This window comes from Hippocampus guttulatus, chromosome 10, assembly GCF_054856545.1.
Source record: "Hippocampus guttulatus isolate MCC_2025c chromosome 10, RoL_Hgut_1.0, whole genome shotgun sequence".
Lineage (NCBI taxonomy): Eukaryota > Metazoa > Chordata > Actinopteri > Syngnathiformes > Syngnathidae > Hippocampus > Hippocampus guttulatus.
The window spans coordinates 14,301,521-14,320,588 of NC_141270.1; the positions used below are offsets into that span (position 1 = coordinate 14,301,521).

The window sequence follows — 19,068 nt, forward strand, 5'->3', positions numbered from 1 at the left end:
GGACATGTCCAGGTTTTCCATATTAGAACTTTATAACCTATGCAATTTTATTAAACTTGAAAGTGTGCTCTCACAATTCAAAGAAGGGTAAGTGGCATCAATTAAAATGCACCGTGTGTTGCAATCTGACACAGCACAGTTGCACAGAGTGTTAGCTCACAGTCACGGTTTCTGATTGGAATATTTGCTCAGACCTTTCATGATAGCATGTTCTTTGCTTGGACGTTATTTTCAAGTCACTCTGGTTTTCTCCCACATTCCCAAAATATTTTGGGAATATGGATATAGAAATATCTCCTTTTCCATAGCTGTGAGTGTGAATGAGAAATGCTGTTTGTCTATTCAACAATGTACCCTGTGAGTAAAATTGTCGAAGGCGATGTACTTTTATCTTGTCTTCAGAACTCCAGAATCAAAAAATAAAACACTCACATTTATTTTACTCAAGTTTCACTTCTGCCTATTGTTGCACACGTGAACAATAAGTGCAGGCATGGTTGTTGAAAACACACACTTTTGTGGGCATCCCATTTGATTCACTCCCAGTGCTCAGAGCAGACATAAAGTGCTGTGAAAAAGTATTTTCCCCCTCCCTGATTTCTGTGTTACAAAGGTTTTAGTTCAACACATTTTCGCACAAAAACTCCCCAAGGAAATACAGATGCAGTTTCTAGGTGCCAATTTCATTTAAGTCACAAAAAATATATATATATATATCCCAAACTACCTGTCCCCATGTGAAAAAGTAATTGTCCCACCCCCCTCCCCCTGACACCCTCTTTGTTAAATCACAAAGTAAACTGTGACTTGCGACAATTTGGGTAAAGCTGAGTGCAATTTCACAGGCAACACCCTAGCACCACAATTGTTGAGTCAAAAAAAATCACATCAACAGAATCTGTCAGACAAAGTGAAATTCAAGAAGAAATAAAAGAAAAAGTTATTGAAATGTATTCATCTGGAAAAGGCTCCAAATCCATTTCTAGGACTCAGGGGCGACAGCAAACCACCTGTCAGACCCCTTATCCACAAATGGATAAAACTGGGAACAGTGACAAACATTACCAGGAGTGACCGACCAGCTAAAATTACTCCCAAGAGTGCGACAATCCTCTTAATTGAGTGGTGATCCCATCCATTATTGTCATATCATGTCCATCCGTCCATCCATTTTCCGAACCGCTTGATCCTCACTAGGGTTGCGGGGGGTGCTGGAGCCTATCCCAGCTGTCTTCGGGCAGTAGGCGGGGGACACCCTGAATCGGTTGGTCATATCATGTGTAAGATGTAATTTAATGTGACGTTTATCGTCCATCCTTCAAAGTGAGATCAGCAAGATGAAAGGACTTAAAGGACCTAGGAGCTAAGACTTTTGGGGTTGTCACTGCGATAATCATTTGTAAATGTGATTGATTGAATACACACAACAGTATTCTTCTACAGTGCCATTAGTGTTGACAGCATTTTCTTATTCTTTTTTAATCATTAGTCCAACTCTTCTGGGGGAACCTAAGACGCTCCCAGACTACTGAGGCCACCAAACTGGAGCCCTTCGTCACTTCGACTGCTCCTAGAAATTCTGTCCGTAAAAGTAATTGACAGAATCGGTGATGAAGGGCAGCCTTGCCTGAGTCCAACCCTCACTGAAAACGGATTCAACTTACTGACAGCAATCTGAATCAAACTCGGGCACACCAACCGAACAACATGTTCCAGTAGCCCATACTCCCAGAGCACCCTCGCATGACTCCCTAGTTGGAGGAACATGTACACTCGGGAAAACTGCTGAGGGTGTCGAGCTAGTCCACTGTTCTAGGGCCTGGACAAAAACTACAAAATGTATTTGATTGTGAAATTGCACACTTGATGCATATGCAGGTACTTCGGTGACCCAAATATACGGTCAAGTCAAGTCAACTGTATTTATAGAGCACTTTCAAACAGCCATCGCTGCATACAAAGTGGTGTACATGGAGCAATTTAACATGCACAATAAACAGTAAGACAAATCGGTAATAAAGGCGATAGAAAGCACCAAACAGAAAATCCAGGAACAAATCTAAGTCATGCTGAGTCGAATGCCAAAGAATACAAGTGAGTTTTGAGGAGGGTTTTAAAGATGGGCAGCGAGGAGGCTTGCCGAATGTTCAGTGGGAGGTCATTCCAGAGAGAGGGACCAGCAACAGAAAAGGCTTGATCCCCTCTGAGCCTCAGTTTAGTTCTTGGTACTTCTAATAATGTCTGGTCCACAGATCTGAGGCGCCGGGCAGGTGTGTAGGGGCGGATGAGCTCAGAGAGGTAAGGTGGCGCTAGATTATTCAGAGATTTGAAAACAAATAAGAGAAGGTGTCTATATGGCATATTAAAATGTCAGTTTTTCATAATGTGTCCCCGTTAACGGATGTTTGTGGTTCTAGCCGCACAGTAGAGCTAAGATCGGTCCTAAAAAATCGAGCCCTACCCGAACCGGCCCGAGGGTATTTAAGCCCGACCCAGCCCGAGCCCGATCACTTCGCTTGATTTGCAGGCCCGAGCCCGAAGCAAACCCGACATTTCATATTTTATTTGTGAGGACTCAGGAGGAGGAGGGGTGATTTCTGATAACAAAGCCTGTCTTTTGGAAAGAAATATAAGTTAAACAAGACTGTATAAACATTTACATCTTTTATATTTCTGTTTCTGAAGAGGTTACATTAACCGACAATTTTCTATCATTGACAGATTTTTTTTGAGAGTGGACGGGGAAAATTTAAGGCCGTCGGTCACTTTGACGGGTTGAAAATTGGGCCGTAAACCACCGCAGCAGTACGTCCTTAAGAATCTAGCGCGGCACTATAAGAGAGAGAAGCAGAGAGACAAAAAAGAATAATGATGGGTGGATCATAGAGACAGGAACAGTACGTGTTGTGATGAGGCGACTTCTGTTTTTTTGCGAACCACGGTCTCTCGTGGCCAAAACTATTGACGGCCTCGAAAAAAAAAAAAGTCAGCGAGAGAGAAGCCCGACCCGAACCCGAAGCAATGATTGACATTTTAAGGCCCGGTCGGGTCGGGCTCGGGCTCGGGCGGCCCGATCTTACCTCTGCCGCACAGCCAAGATGCTGCTCTCATCCAAGTGAACTCTATCATCTCTTTATTTGCGGTGTCCCCAAACTAAGTGTTGTGATGTATAATTGAGTTGTGCTTGGCCACTGTTTGCCTTCATTCTTTTCACCTATACTTGTCCCTTGTAGGACTCATCAAGAATAACAGGAACAGGGAGAAAAGAACAAAAGCATAGGTCGTGTAGATTTAGTGAACTGAGCAACATTGTTGAGAGTTTTCAGCACCCCATCGACAAAAACTGCAATCATCAACTGAAGCATCAAAATACAAATGCAGTTGTACAATATTGTCTTAATCTTTTTTTTTCTTTGGGTCGGGGTGGTGATCCCATCTGTAATCAAAATATGTTTAAGATGTAATTTAAAGTGACCTGTATGTCCCATCCTGCTAAGTGAGATCAGTAAGAGATGAAACAACTTTGGAACTAAGACTTTGGAGGTGTCACTGCAATAATCTTTTGTCAGCGGGAGTTATGACAGCCAACAGTAGTTTCACAGTTTATCAGCCCATTTTGTTTCTCTTCATTTTCATTTTTCCTTCTCACTTTTAGTCTCGCGCCTTCTAGATTGTCTTATTTTTTTTCGATGTATGTATTGAAGGAGAAAAGCAGAGCAGTATAGTCATGTGTCGAGGTATCAGTGATGTGCAGTATGTGAAAGTGAGACACTTACAGGATTTACACTCACAATTCGAAAAGACACATAGTTATTACATTTTCCCATTTGAAATCTAGAGCATATTTATGGTGTAGCATAGCCTAATTTGGGATTTGTCTCAGTTGGCAAGGCCACCTCCTGGAAGAGACGCGTTGACTTTTTGGCGGGGGGGGGGGGGGTGGCGGGGGCAACCACTAGTATTCAAGTACTGCAATAACGTGTGAAAAATTAACGATCACTGGCATTAACATTGAAGAAAAGTAGCCTGGATTAATGTACTGCAGGAAGGTCTGCAAATTGCTTGTTTTTTGTAACTTCACAGTAATTACTCAAAACATGTAAAGACAATTAATTTCGTGTTTCATTCACCTGTTAGACTTTTTTAAAATGATTATGTTTCAGGACGGCACGGTGGGTGACTAGTTAGCATGTCCGCCTCACTGTGCAGAGGTGCAGGGTTCGATTCCGGTTCCGGCTTTCCTTTGTGGAGTATGCATGTTCTCCCCATGCCTACCTGGGTTTTCTCTGGGTACTCTGGTTTCCTCCATGCTGGGCACGTTAATGGAACGCTCTAAATTGTGATTGTGAGCGTGAACGGTTGTTTGTCTAGGTGTCCCCTGCGATTGGCTGGCAACCAGTCCAGGGTGTCCCCCGCCTCTCCTGCCCCAAAGACAGCTGGGATAGGCTCCAGCACGCCTATGACCCTCTGAGGATAAAGCGGTTCAGATAATGAATGGATAATATGATGTCATATTATTATGTAATATACAGTATATGTATCATTGCAATTGATCGATGGATGGCTGGATTGATGTCATTTTAATAATGTAGACCTATATACCTGTAAGTTTACAGGTACACACGATCAGGTGTAAATTATGCACTGATAACCATGGATAGAAAAAGAATGATACAAATTCATAAAATATGTTTAAAGACACTTAGCTTTTTATACCTTCATCTCATTTACATGTTGGTTTTTGGAGAATGGGCTCTATTGTTTGTCAAAAGAGGCAGACTCATGACGATCTGTAGCGGGAATGGAGTTTTAGTTTGGCATTTTTCATTGTCGTTTTTAGTTTTTATTTCATTTTGAGATTTCTTTTAAAATGACGGTAGTTAGTTTTTAGTAATATGCAGAGTGGGTTTGCTAGTTTTCATTAGTTTTCTTTTTTGTTTTTGTTTTTTTTTTGTCAAATCGTCAAAGATGAAAACAGGACCTTTTTGTGATAGTTTTGTTACTTTCTAAGTGTACAACATAGTTTCAGTTGTTTAATTTCATTTCATGAATGAAAATGTTTTGGGTTTTTCTTTCAATTGTAATTTTCATTACTTCGTTCATTTTCGTTAGCGATATTCACCTTGCTTATGACAGCACATGTTTCTTCTGCTGAGAAACACCTCAGGCCTTTAGCTGCATGGGAATAGAGTCCTTTTGTACCCTGACAATACCGCATTGCCCACACTACAGAAAGAAAGAGACACAGATATGCTGTAGAGTGCGGTGTACTTAGAGCAGGAAGCAGTCGAACAGGGAGATTCAGGGGTCCACAGGTCACACTGCTGGAAAACACACACACACGCGCGCACACACAAGACATGAAAAGGAGTGCACAGTGTCGGTCAAGGAGAGGAGAGACAGAGCACCATTTGAAAAAAAGTCAATTGTGTATTGAATCCCATATGGTGTTCCTGTGAAAGATGGAACTTTGGTATAGTTGAGCTGAAAAAGTTATGTCGTGGTCATCAGCCTCTAACAGAAACTGGATCATGGAGCAGAATGTACAAAAATACTATATAAATACCATATTTAAATACATTTGGATGTATTCACAAGTATGTTTGAACTTATTTGCCAGTCAAAATATTTTTCTTCAACATTGGCAGCTCCACGCTTCCGTAATTAAAGTCAACGTCCTGCCTATTGAGTAAGAGCAATGCGTGGCTGTGGCATGGCGTTAATTAATAAAAATGGACCAAACAGCGTTAAATTCACAAAGCACACACACATGGTGAAACACTTCACGAACTGTGATGTCGAGCAGAATGCGTATCGGTGCGCCAGTGGTATTTGTATGTATTTAAAGTAGGTAACATGCATATATTTGATGGAGATATTGCCCAACTGTATGCAAATAAGGCTCATTAATTAACACTAACACCAAGTGTAATGGCAACACTCAGTTTCAGTGAAGCTAGTAAGTATTGGAAGCTTGTGTAAATGTGGCACACCTCTGGCAACAGTAACAGGGAGAAGGGATCGTCATGCCAGGCAGAGCCGCTCTTCCCTACACGCAGATCATGCACTGTGCGATTTATTGTGAGGGAACACTAGGACATGTACAAGACATGTCATCCTAAATTACGTATGCACCTCCTGTCGACGAAAGTAATTACGGGACATGAACGACGGCCGTTCAGCCCTGGCATCCTTTGCACGTCATGCATGAACGATCCAATGACATGTCGTCTAAATTCCGTCCGTATTCCGCCTGTCGACAAAGATTTCTTTGGGGCATGAATTACATACGGCTGCTAGTGGGGCTCCGAAATGAAAGCTTGTTTAGGGCCACAATTTCGTCCTCTGCGGCACTGATGCCATGAGTGAATATTAGGAAGAAGAAATCCTGTGTTTTTCTTGCTTGGAGTACTGTACTGAGGAATGGCCTCACACCAGGACTGTCTAAAATGCTTAATGTAAAAAAAAAAAATTCATGTGCTCAATCAAGCAAGCTCTGAAATTATCAAAATGGTTGGACCAATATTTTGGACTTTATGGATATTCAATTAGGGCGGCCCGGTAGTCCAGTGGTTAGCACGTCGACTTCACAGTGCAGAGGTACCGGGTTCGATTCCAGCTCCGGCCTCCCTGTGTGGAGTTTGCATGTTCTCCCGGGCCTGTGTGGGTTTTCTCCGGGTACTCCGGTTTCCTCCCACATTCCAAAAACATGCATGGCAGGCTTATTGAACGCTCTAAATTGTCCCTAGGTGTGAATGTGAGTGTGGATGGTTGTTCGTCTCTGTGTGCCCTGCGATTGGCTGGCAACCGATTCAGGGTGTCCCCCGCCTACTGCCCGAAGACAGCTGGGATAGGCTCCAGCACGCCCCGCGACCCTAGTGAGGATCAAGCGGTTCGGAAAATGGATGGATGGATATTCAATTAATCAATTAATGTAATATTGTCTTCCTCTCTATGGGAGCTCACTGCAGCTTAATGTTGCTCAATGAGGAGAGCGCTTATGTCCGTAAACTCCAAAATATTGAGGTGATCATTTTGATCTTTTTTGAAATGTATGTGGGCATTAGTAGAAATATGCATATGAAGTTTGGTGATGACTGATAACAGTTTTCTCACTGTCCTGTTTTCACCTCCTCAGTCTGGACCCCGAGCTCCCTTTCTGATCATTTTATCTTTCTCTACCTGACTACCATTATTCTGCCAATGTTCTTTGTGCAAAGCCAGCATTTACACAGCCATGTGTGAGAGTCGGGGGTAAATCAGGTGCAAACTGCATTCAGCCGTCAAATTTTGTGGACATATGCGCTGGTACATTATTCGCGTAATATCCTTTGGGAATACGTTGGAGCAAACTACGGGTGTAAATTAATTAAAGGTGCTGTCAGTGGCGCGGCAGTTCATTCTTGGTGAAATGATGGCACCCACAAAAACGTTCAGGTTCTTGAAATATTCTGTTTTGAAAACATTCCATTTTTGAAGCGGACGGCTAACCGGTGTATTAGATATTACAAGGTTTAGTAATTCTGTAAAATACCGCTTTATGAACTGTATCAGAAGAGTTTGAGAATGTGTGTTCCAAACAAACTACTGGTTTTCCCATTCAAAATGGGCCAGATGATAAACCAGCACTTGAACAAAGAAGTCCTGCAGCATTTATTTGATTCGGTGAGTAAGAAGAGGTGCAAGTTGTGGCAGGACAACTTTTGGCTTCTTCACCATGAAAACAAGTGTTCTCATAATACGACATTTCCTGACTGCGAAGAACATTGCCGAGCTGGAGGAGCCACTCTACTCAAACCCGTTGTGGCACTGTGTTGTCCACCCCCCATCATTCCCAACCTTATAGTGGTCATCAAGCGTACCCATTTTGAAGATGCGGACAATATCATGAATGCACTGCTAAGGATCCCAGAATAATTCTTCCAGGAGTGCTTGAAGATGAGGCAGAGACGGTCGTGAAAGTACATCAGACTCCTGAGGGATTAATTTGAGGGGGAAAAAACTTGTGTTTTGGTTTTTTTTTCCATCTTTTGTGATACCAGTTGTAGAACTTTCTGACACCTCTCATATTTTCTTGGAAGATATTTGATGAGACAATTCCACTTTATCCATGTAAGCTACGTTCACACTGCAGTGTGTGATGCACAATTTTGATTTTTTTGTTAAATCCAATCTTTTTATGTACTCGGTCACATTACCAAAACAAATGTGACTGTCTGTGATGTGACACGCATGCGCACAAAGCACCACATCGCGGGATGTGCCCCAGAAAAACGACATCACATGTAGCAATGTTTACGGAAATAAATCCGGTCTTGCATTTAGGATCTCATTTTATTATCTCATATGACCAGAGCAGTGAGGCGGTAGGACATAGCAATATTTTGGGGATATGGAGCGCCACCCCTCTATCCCCTCATTTAATGGAGACGTTAACTAAAGATGATGTCACATCATTCCCGTGCGTAAAAAATGAATGTTACAAGTGTCCCCTTTATGCCTCATAGTTCAAGTGGGATTGAATTCAAGTCAAATATAAAGACGACTCTAAAACAATTTTGCAGATTCACGGACAACTGTCACTAGTCTTCCCCCAAGCACTCTTCCCCACCCCATATTGGGCTTTTGATGATATATAGATCAGATGTGCGCGCGGATAACGTTTATACTGCAGATGCATGGCACACATATCAGATTTATATCCACATATGAAAGAGGCTCAGGTCAGATTAAAAAAATAACTGAATTGAACTATTTAGACTGCAGGAAAAAATTGACACATGTCACATATGGGCAAAAAAATCTGAACTGAACTGCAGTGTTGCTTTTAAAGTACTGAAAACAAAAGAGCTACCACACTGAAACCTTTTTTGGAGTAATATGTGCTTGAAGAAAACAAGTCAAGTTATTTCACTCAGATATTCTAAATACATTTTACAAGGAGAGTTTTGTGTATGTATGTATGCGTGTGTGTGTGTGTGTGTGTGTGTGTGTGTGTGTGTGTGTGTGTGTGTGTGTGTGTGTGTGTGTGTGTGTGTGTGTGTGTGTGTGTGTAAATTTTACTTGCATTGTCACTAAAGGGTTGAGGAATGAACCCACAACCTTCAGATCCAGATCGGGAGCCGGCCACTTTCTCACCTGTTTTTTTTTTTCCCCCCAAGAAAATATCTCTCAATTTGCTTTCAATGCATGTGCTTATTCAAATGCGAGTGCATAGACCCGATCACACTGTGTTCCACTGCTGCTGTTGGACAACTACTATGATACCTGCCTCTTTAAAACCGTTATGGTTGAAAAATGTACATCAACAATGGATGTTAATGAGGTAGACCTAGATGATGATACTACCTTCTGTCTTTTCTACTGTGAAGTGGTAGTGACATTTTATGTAGAAATTTGAAAGCACATAAAGGCCAGATAGTCTTGTCTCTCAGGATATGTGCATTTATATGATAATCAGCTTGACTCTCATTTGCATTTAATTTTGTTTTGCGACCTCTTGAAACAAAGTACCTGAGGTAAAACTATTTCATTCTGCCGAAGGTTAAATTATTTGTACTATTTTGGAAGGTAACTTTTTCCTCAATCCACGTATTTTATCATGCCATTTTTCCCCCCGACTGAGGTTAATCTGCACCTTAACCAGTTGCATACTCTTCTTCTTATTAAGATTAAGATATCCTTTATTTATTTATTTATTTGTTTATTGGGTTGACAGAAAGCTTGAAATGTTATAGAGTAGGCCTGCAGCAGTGGTTTATATGATAATGTGCATTTACTGGACAATTCAAATGAGATCTACTACAAGAAGTGAATACAAATATTAGAAACGCTCATCGGTATGTTGTAGTGCTACACCACAGCAAACAACAACCACCGTATTGTTGATAGAGGGATTATGAAATCACTCCTTCTGTGTTCGTGGCAATTTTCAAAATTGGGCATTCTCACCCATATAAAGTGGACCTATTGAAGCGCCAAGTGTATATTTGCCATACGATTCGGTATCTGTGTGTCATTTCAAGTTTTTCTATAAGTCCAGATCAAATAGACATTGCCCACTGCTTCGGTTACACTCTAAATTTTCTGAACAAGGCCGCCTAATTGCACTGAAAAGCAAAGCACCCGAGCTCCAAGTGTCACCTTTTAATGAATGTTTGTATGAATACAAAACTGTTTACCTGTACTCTTAGTTTCTCAGTCAAGATGGATAACTTTCCATAAGAATCAAGCAGGTGTTGCAAGACTTGCTGATGCGGCCTTGTCCTTGCGGCCATCCCAAAGGAGCGACCCATCTGCCTCTTCTGTCTTTTCCGGTCTGTGTGGATCCATGTGGCATGCTGGACTTGATTACCTTTACATTTAAACAAACAGCCTTGGCTATTTGGAGGCAGTGAACCATGAGCTGTGACAGGAAGGTTGGGGGTCAGACAGTTGGGGGAGAAGACTAATCAGAAGATAAGGTTGTTATTTGTCTCTTCCCTCAACGGTTGAAAGGACCCGTCCACGCATACAAACACTTACAGGCACCTAATGGCACCCTTCACCAAGATGGTCCCTGTGGACACCAGGTAGCCCCCAAGGCCCAAATGAGTAGCATGTGGGCCTGCTCTAAAAAAATGTGCTCATTTGTGATGGGACATTGTGATTTTCACGTAGTGTTGTAGAAATGATCAAATCGTTACCATTATCGGATCGGTGTCATCACATAAATAAGAATTATATGAACATTATTGAAGGTCATTTGAACAAACGTGTTATTTCAGAAGTGGGTATCCTTTCACATTAATAGGAACCCAAAAAGTAACTCAAAAAGGTCGTTGACCACTGTTGTGACTGCTTTGCAAAGAGTGTCAATGATTCTTTCACACCATTTAAAATAAGAGTTTAGTCTACTTTCTGGAGTTTCTTCAGGGCAGCTAAGAACGGACAAATGGAGACAAGCAAAATTGGAGTTTGCAGAAAATAGGTGGCTTTTTGAGACTCTCGGTTCGATGGCAGATGGAACTGAGAAACAGAAAAGCTATAATGACCGGGAGAGGGTGAGAAGCATGCCGACAAACAAGAATCATTGTTAGCTGCTCAACGGAAAAAGGCGTTACGATATCTACACTGTAATGATCCTAAAATACAAAGTTACTCGACACTTATATTGTCAACCAAAAAAAGGCACTTTTTAACCAGCATTCATTCTGTTTATTCCTACAGCCTCACTCACAGAAAACAGTTTGATACTTTTCGACTCCACCACTATTGATTTGAAGTGTTGACTTTCAGCTTTAAAACATTTACCAATTATGTGTTGCAACACTTTTATGCAGATGACCTTCCTTTTTGCGAGCCCAAAAAACATTGCGACAATGTATCATCGTTAATATTATCACCATTTTAGAATTTAGAAAATATTTTGGAGTAAATGTCTGCTGGAATCTTGATTCCAAGGACATCACACAATTTTGAGATTCTGGTCTTACTGCCTTAAATTTTTCCCTTTTCCGTACATGAAAATTATGCTTATTGAGTTGATGTCAGGTTGCAGACTTTGATGAATGTTCCCTTTGTATGTTTTTAAAAAAGCCTTGACTTACCGGTACTTTATTATAGTAGTGATTCACTCCCGGACAACTTTTGATCGCGGTATCCTTTTTTATTTTTTATTTATTTATTCTTTTACTGTGCATGTGACTATGCCACATACAGTAGATTGTAAAGTTCAGCATCATATTAATTGACAAAACATAAAACAATTCAGCAAAATGCTATCTTACTTACCGGAAAGGCTGACTTTAATGTGTGCAGAAATATATTGAACTGTGTCCAACCTGTTGGGCAGCCAGTCACTTACCCAGGTTACCTAGTTACCCTTGGGCATGTTTTGGCTGAAAAGCTCGGCGGTCGGTGCTCCGCCACATTGCATCTCAGTCAAGAAAGCCCTGTCACAAACTTCCCTGTGAGCGGAATTGCAATGTTGCGCACATCTCTTTTGTTAGCTGGGATGTCCCATCAGCTTGAGGGTGCAACTGTACTGACATGTGATTAAACATTTTTACTGTCTCCTCTGGGCCGGGGCATTTGTTATCTTAAGGTAACATTAAATTAAGTGTTTCACTACATCTTTTTTTAAAGCAACAAGCTGCATTGCACATATGACCCACAAAGCCATGTGACATCCCCTTTGGATGTCTACAGGGTTTTCTCTGAACTGTTTGGCCCAGGGCTATTCAGACATAAATACAGCAATGTAATCTTTATGACCACTTGCCTCAAGCCTGTGCTTTCCAATGTAAAAATATTCACAAATACATGACATGGTTTAACTAAACGACATATTGCCTTTGAGCATCGAGTTTCTCCGTGATATATATATATATATATATATATATATATATATATATATATATATACTGTATATATATTTTTTTTTTTTGCATTTACTGTTGGATTTATGTGGCTAATGAAACTGTTGCATTTCAATAAGTGTAAATCATAGACTAATTTTAATGGTGAAATATGGTGTTTTGTGTCACATCGAAGTTTAATTTAAGTGATTATTTTGATTAATCCTTCTGCAAAGTCTGCAAACGATGAAATCCTAACACACTTTTTTTTAACTGCACGACCGTTCATTGGTTTTGTCCTGCTCAGTTGTGTGAGCCCTGTTTACCTTGTAGTTTTGCTGTGCATGTCTTGGCCTCTTATGGGCCCGTGTGGTCCACGCATGCAGATAATTGTTACATTTTGGACATTTGTGTCTCCAACTTTGAAGTCTTTTGAACTTGCATGTTCAAACCGCTATGCAAATAAGTGTCAACTGATGAATGGCATGGAAAAAGCCTGTGCAACACAAACGGAAAATGTATGACATAATCTCAAAAACAATGACTGAAATGTTAAAACTGACCCCATGGTATGGGTCAGTTGTAACTTTCAGTGCCTTGGGGATGAATGTAACATCATGACATAAAAGGCTTGATTTAAGATTGACCATTGACGAAAGCTATTGAAAGCTTTCCATTCAAAAACATTTTAAAATGCTGTGGTTATGCCAAATATATAATTTAAAATATACATGAACATTGGTGAGAATAAAATTGTACAAAAGGTGCCACTGTGCACAAGCAACAACAACCAAAGTTATTTTTATTTGGGCAACTTTATTTTCCATTTTACCATCTCAGAAGCCATCTTCTGCTCAACTTCCACTGCCAACTGCTGAGTCAATTGCTGCTGTTTGTTTTCTCTTTGATTTTGTTAAAGGGAGTTTCTGTTGTCTGGCCATTGGTAAGGGACAGACAACTCTGAGTCTTAAGTTCAGCCAAGTCAGTGTTTTGTCAGTAGACACTGGCTTTTGGGTGTCTTGGTTCATAGCTGAAGCAGAGGTACAGTCGGCAGCTGAGGTAAAGGCTTGGAACACAACTTTGGTTGTTTGGTAGAGATGGACCTGAAAGAAATTTTGAAACAATGCCAGACGCCAGTCCCTAGCTACTTGCGAGTGTGATCAGCTTTGTATTAAATTAGACAGGACCATATTTCGCACTTCGTAGGTTAGTTTGTGAGTAAGTTAAGTCAAGATCATCAGTATTTCAGTCGCCATCCTTTTTGTGACATTTTTTGTTTGGCCGTGTTCCAAGAGGTTTTTGGGGAATTTAAAATTATTATTAATATTGCATTCTGTAATTATTAAGCTCTTTTGTCCAATTGTCCACAGCTGTCCCATGTTTGTATTTACAGAACACAACTATATAATTGGGGAAAATGTTATAAAAACCGACCTAGGATTTATTTAAATTAGAGTATTTCTATTTTGCGGAATTTCACTTATTGCGGTGGTGTCTGGAACAACCCCCGTAATGGTGGAGGATAACTGCATCAGAAATGAGGCAGTCATGGAGTAGCTGATGTGAAAGGCATGAAAAGAAAGGGGGCGGGGGGTGTGGGTCTGGTAAAATCACCAGACGCCTGCTTGGTTGGAAGCAGAGCAGACAGTTAGGGAGGTACGAAATATCTTGTAGAAGAGTGTAGGTGTAATCACAGCTCTATTGTGGTGAACAGTTAGAGCTCTGCCTCTGTTCACAGCAGGGACTCTAAGACCCGGATCACTGTCAATCACCATATATTTAACATTTCTTATAAAATTTGAAAAGGTCATAAATTAATCATAGACTTCATCGGTAGTCCTCTTTCCAAGTAAAAAAAAAAAATCACTTTTGACAGACCTTTCTCACTAGTAAACAGTTCAACCAAAGACCAAGCAAGGAATTGTGGTAATACTATGGCGTAGCAAACCAATCCAATTTGTATCCTATAATGCCATGGGGTATTGACTTGGGCATGCAAATACAAAATAATTAAAATGATATGCTGCTGCTCATGTAAACATTTTTTTTAATTGATGGTCCTAAAATAGCAATGACAAACTGCAAATTAGCGATGACGGAACTTAAAATAATTATTACAGACTGACGGACTGATGATGACGAACTGGTGGCTGGCTGCAGTGACGTTAAAATATTAATGTTGCGCTGTGACCGTGGTCTCTTTTTTTTTTTTTTTTTTAAGCCAAGTGAGCTTTTCGGCTTAACTGCTGGAAATCCTCTTGAGTGTGGACTCACAAGGCTTCAACAAACATTCTTCTTCCCACGCTATTGGGATCACACTCCAAATTAACCAGGACATGACTGGAATTGCCAACATAAATAGATTTACCCAGATGCTTGGAAATTGGAAAGATGAAGTGGGAGGATTAACAATGTAATGAAATTCAGAAATACGCATCGGGTTTGGCAACACTGTTTGCCTGAATGACTCCCTTTGGATTCAATCATGTTCCGAGCACCTAACCATCGATGGCAACGTTCATACGAATTGCCACAGATTAGCATGACATATCTCATGTCCATGCATCAGTGACTTTCCCTGGTGAAGTCACACCTCTCAGGGGGAGAAGAGGTGCCGTTTACCAGTCACAGCGGGAAAGTCACCTCAAATCTTTCCAAGTGTCTCTCTGTTAAGCCCTCAATTTCCCAAAGGGAACCAATCAATTGAGTTGCTGCCCACTTCTGTGCAGGCCTGTATGGTATTATATATTAGTCATGGCTAACGAGCCGAATTTCTGACTTGTGAATCGAGAGACAGTCACATACACAGTATGTTTCACAGCACAGCAACAGTTCCAGTCATTCATTGCTGACCGCACTTTATTGTTTGCCTTTATTGTGAGCGCTAATGGAAGTCTCTCCCAGGCGAATGCAAACAAAGGTATACATTGTCAAGCTCTTTCTGCCTTGTCACTCCTATTGACCTGCCCTCTCTATCAGAAAAGTCCAATCAGTGGTTGAATGGTGAGGTCACCGAGCGCTAGCAAAAGGTGAAAAGACATGTCTGGCCGCCATTAGCACCCCGACGCACTTCAAAGAGTCATGCCGCTTGTGAACTACAGTGGCAGAGATGGACTTAAGAGAGGTCTGTCATCAAAAAAATGATGTTAAATGGGCTGCACTGACATTGGAGAGAAATATAAAGTATACACAACCCTGTTCAAAAGGCAAGTTCTTGTATAAAATGAGACCACCAAAATTATAATGTTATTTGTGCTTCTCAGCCAAGATTTGAACAGGGCTTGAACTCGATGACTTGGACACAACTGAACAATCCAAATTTGTGTGACAAGCGGTTCGGAAAATGAATGCATAATATGATACAATATTATTATGTAATATAATATACAGTATATGTGTCATTGTACTAGGAATTTTATTTAAACAAAACCTGTTCTCACCAATCACAATGTATTTGCGTGTTATGTACCTACTGCTTTAATTGTAATTTCATAGATGGCGTTCTTTTCTCCAGGATACTGGCTACTAGAACGAATAGGCTCTTCCATGGCTTTGCTATTGGCTTATCTCCACCATTTGGTTTTAATGTCATTGTATGGCTCTGTGATTGAATGTGGTTTTCAGAATACAAAAGTGGGCAAACTAGTTTTTATGGTCAACGCTACGGACCCAGACCAGGGCACCGGAGGCAGTGTCCTCTTCTCCTTCCAGCCACCGTCTCCCTTCTTCAGCATCGATGGCGCCAGAGGCACTGTTACTGTCATCAAACCTTTGGATTTTGAGGCTATCTCAGCCTACCAGCTCACTGTCAACGCAACGGTCAGCTCACACCAAACATTTCCTGCATATGTCAACAGTAATATGACCCAATCTAATGGCGTAAGACGTATAAATGTTTCTTCGTTTATACCTAGGATCAAGATAAAACTAGACCCTTGTCTCGGCTTGCCAACCTGGCTATCAGCATTACAGACGTCCAGGACATGGACCCGATTTTCACCAATCTTCCTTACAGTACCAACATAGAGGAAGACGTTCCACTGGTGAGTAAAACAAAGCTACTTTTGAATGTGTTTGGAGTGGTTGCATGTGAAGGGCATCTTAAAAAGTAACCTTTGTTTTCTCGTAGACCAGTTTGTCCATTCACTCATCTCTACTCACGCAACCAAACTCAGGTTCCACCACACAGCAATGTGGATGCCGTACACTGTAACGACCGAGTGAGATTTACAGTGTGCTTTGGAAATGTGGAGCCTCTAACAAAGGTCACAGGGGCCTATTTTATCTCACCATGCTGTGCATACAGCTACGTTCATAATACAGGGACTCAAACAAAGTTTTAAGCGGTGCGGTCTCACCCTGACCTTAACTTTGTCTTTATCACAAGGTTTCAATGGGCATCTAATATACCGACTGCGTGTTTCACTGCATGCCATGTGGTTTTTCTCCTCTGGCTCAGGCTTCTAAACTGGGTTCCCAGGTGGCTAATGGTCCAACTATTGATGTTTGCACTGGTAGAGATTGAATTACACACACGGGCATCGTACTTGCCTTCCTAATCTCTGTTCTCTCACTCTCTCACTTGTTTTTTGGCAGTATTCCCTTCAATTCTCTCAACGTTTCTCCCCTACCTCACTCAACCCTAGATCCCCAGCCACATGTCCCTCGTCCCCTGCCCACATGCACTGTAGTAGAAATGTCAAGTGCTACATTTGCATGCATATTAACGGGGCGTGACGGAGTCGACGCCCGGTGTCTCCCCACCTCTCTGATTCATCAACTGTCACTGCGAAGGTCACAAGTGGAGGCGGAGGACTGAAGAGATGAGGGAATCTGGAGGGGCTTGAAAGATGAAGCCAATTGGTGAAATTGGTATTTGGAAACCGGTCAAAGAACTGCAAAAATATTCAGTGCTACAGATTGAGGGACAGTCGAAAAAAATTGTAAGGATCGTCCTTTCATTAAAAAAATATAAAATTACATAAAAACTAATCCAAGTGTTTAAGTTTGATGGTTTAAAAAATTTTGGGCATGTAAATAAACCCCTGATAATACTGTTGAGAAGGATTGTAAACACTGTCTTAACAGTGGGCGGCTTGTAATCCTATGACTGTGACACCGTAGTGCAGATATCATTGATGCCCTTTGACCCTGCAACACGTACAGTACATACAGTATAGGATAGTAACCAGGAAAAACAACATTTTCTGAAAGCCGCCGTGAGGTATTCCATCAGGCATTTGTCATTTTGGGCAATGTTTGTCAGTGCTCAGCCGACGGCATCGCGAGACAGAAAAAGTGTCAACTCTTCTCTGGGCTGCGACACAGACAGGTGAAGAGATATGCACTTGGGATTTCTCAGAGGTGTGGCTTCATACCCCTTTACAGCTTCTGTTTGTTTCTTAGTGCCTCTTCACCCACATGTTCAGCCCGTCATCTGTGGAATACTTTGAAAACGGAGAGTTGAAAAAAAAAATAGATCACAGGGCAGGGTTATTATCTAGCTGTGAATCCATGCTGCTTGGAGTGACGTTTAAGCCCCTTTTAAGACAAACACAATTTGGCTGTCAAGTGTGGGGAAAGAGAAGAAAAGGAAGGAGCTTTGGATGGCTAATGCACTTCATAGAGAAATGAAAGGATGAAGGTGGGGAGAGGGGACGGTCCAGCGAGCGTCTGTGTGTTTGCCGGAATGCAAATTGTATCTTTGTCACATGAGTGAACATATTCCACTTATGTGGACAGTTTCACAATATTTCCCACATGATTCCAACATCACTTCATCGTGTTTTCTCTTGGGTGGCTGCTTCATGGGAACGTGGTTACAATAAGCCGCAATAACAAAGACGCAAAAAAGCCACTCAAAAGCCTATCTTACGCAGGTACTACCACATTCCGATAGATTTTCTGTCCAAATAGTTGGAACTGTATATATTTAACTCCTCATAGAAGATTGAACTCATCAGAGTTTCATCCGACTCTTATCATTGACGTATTATAATAATAATAATAATACATTTTATTTATAAGCGCCTTTCAAGACACCCAAGGACACTTTACAATAACAAAAAACGGGTTGAGCAGCGGCAGCCAAAACGCGCCAGCGTTCACTCAACCCGGAAGTCAGAAAGAAACCACAAGGGAGGGAGAGGGGGAGAAAAAAACCCACGCTCGAACTACCCTCATTTTGAGGATAATTTGAGTTAGGCAAAAAACTCCTGCACAAGCATATGACAGTTACAACAGGTCACAAGACATAAACAATGAAGACGGTGAAACAAGGGAATGTATGAAGGACGGGGTGATGGTGGGGGACTTTCATCTTTCATCAGGGGAAGGTCGTGATAGCAGATGTTGTTTTGGTAGCAGGCTGCCCAAGAATTTAAGACAGCCTTGAGTCCGTGGCTTATGTCTCTTTAGTGGCGTCGATCAGCCAAATCCGTGATTTCAGTCAACACACTGATGATATGAAACACAAGTGGATGGCTCTCATAAATTATTATAATGGAGTTTGTAATTGTTGAATTGTACTATTTATAAATGAATAATTTTAACAACGGACAGTACATTTATTACATCAAATCTGGAAAGAAAAATGGGTTCTATGTGACCAACAAAATATCTTACAGTCGAAAAGTCAACAGATGAGCAATTGAAAATGAATCCAGGAGCCATTCAGATCCCTTACCTTGCTGAAAACGGTCACGTATAATTGAATTTTAATGATTAACAA

The 19,068-nt window shown here is 41.2% G+C and overlaps 1 protein-coding gene across 2 annotated transcripts in view; it reads left to right on the forward strand.

Annotated features, from left to right (window-relative positions):
* cdh23 (cadherin-related 23) overlaps positions 1-19,068 on the forward strand; it is a 150,053-nt gene that overhangs the window by 30,445 nt on the left and 100,540 nt on the right. For both annotated transcript variants that reach the window (XM_086121828.1, XM_086121827.1), the window contains exons 6-7: positions 15,963-16,157; positions 16,253-16,381. In XM_086121828.1, the coding sequence (XP_085977954.1) occupies positions 15,963-16,157; positions 16,253-16,381 (324 nt within the window). The remainder of the gene's footprint in view (positions 1-15,962; positions 16,158-16,252; positions 16,382-19,068) is intronic.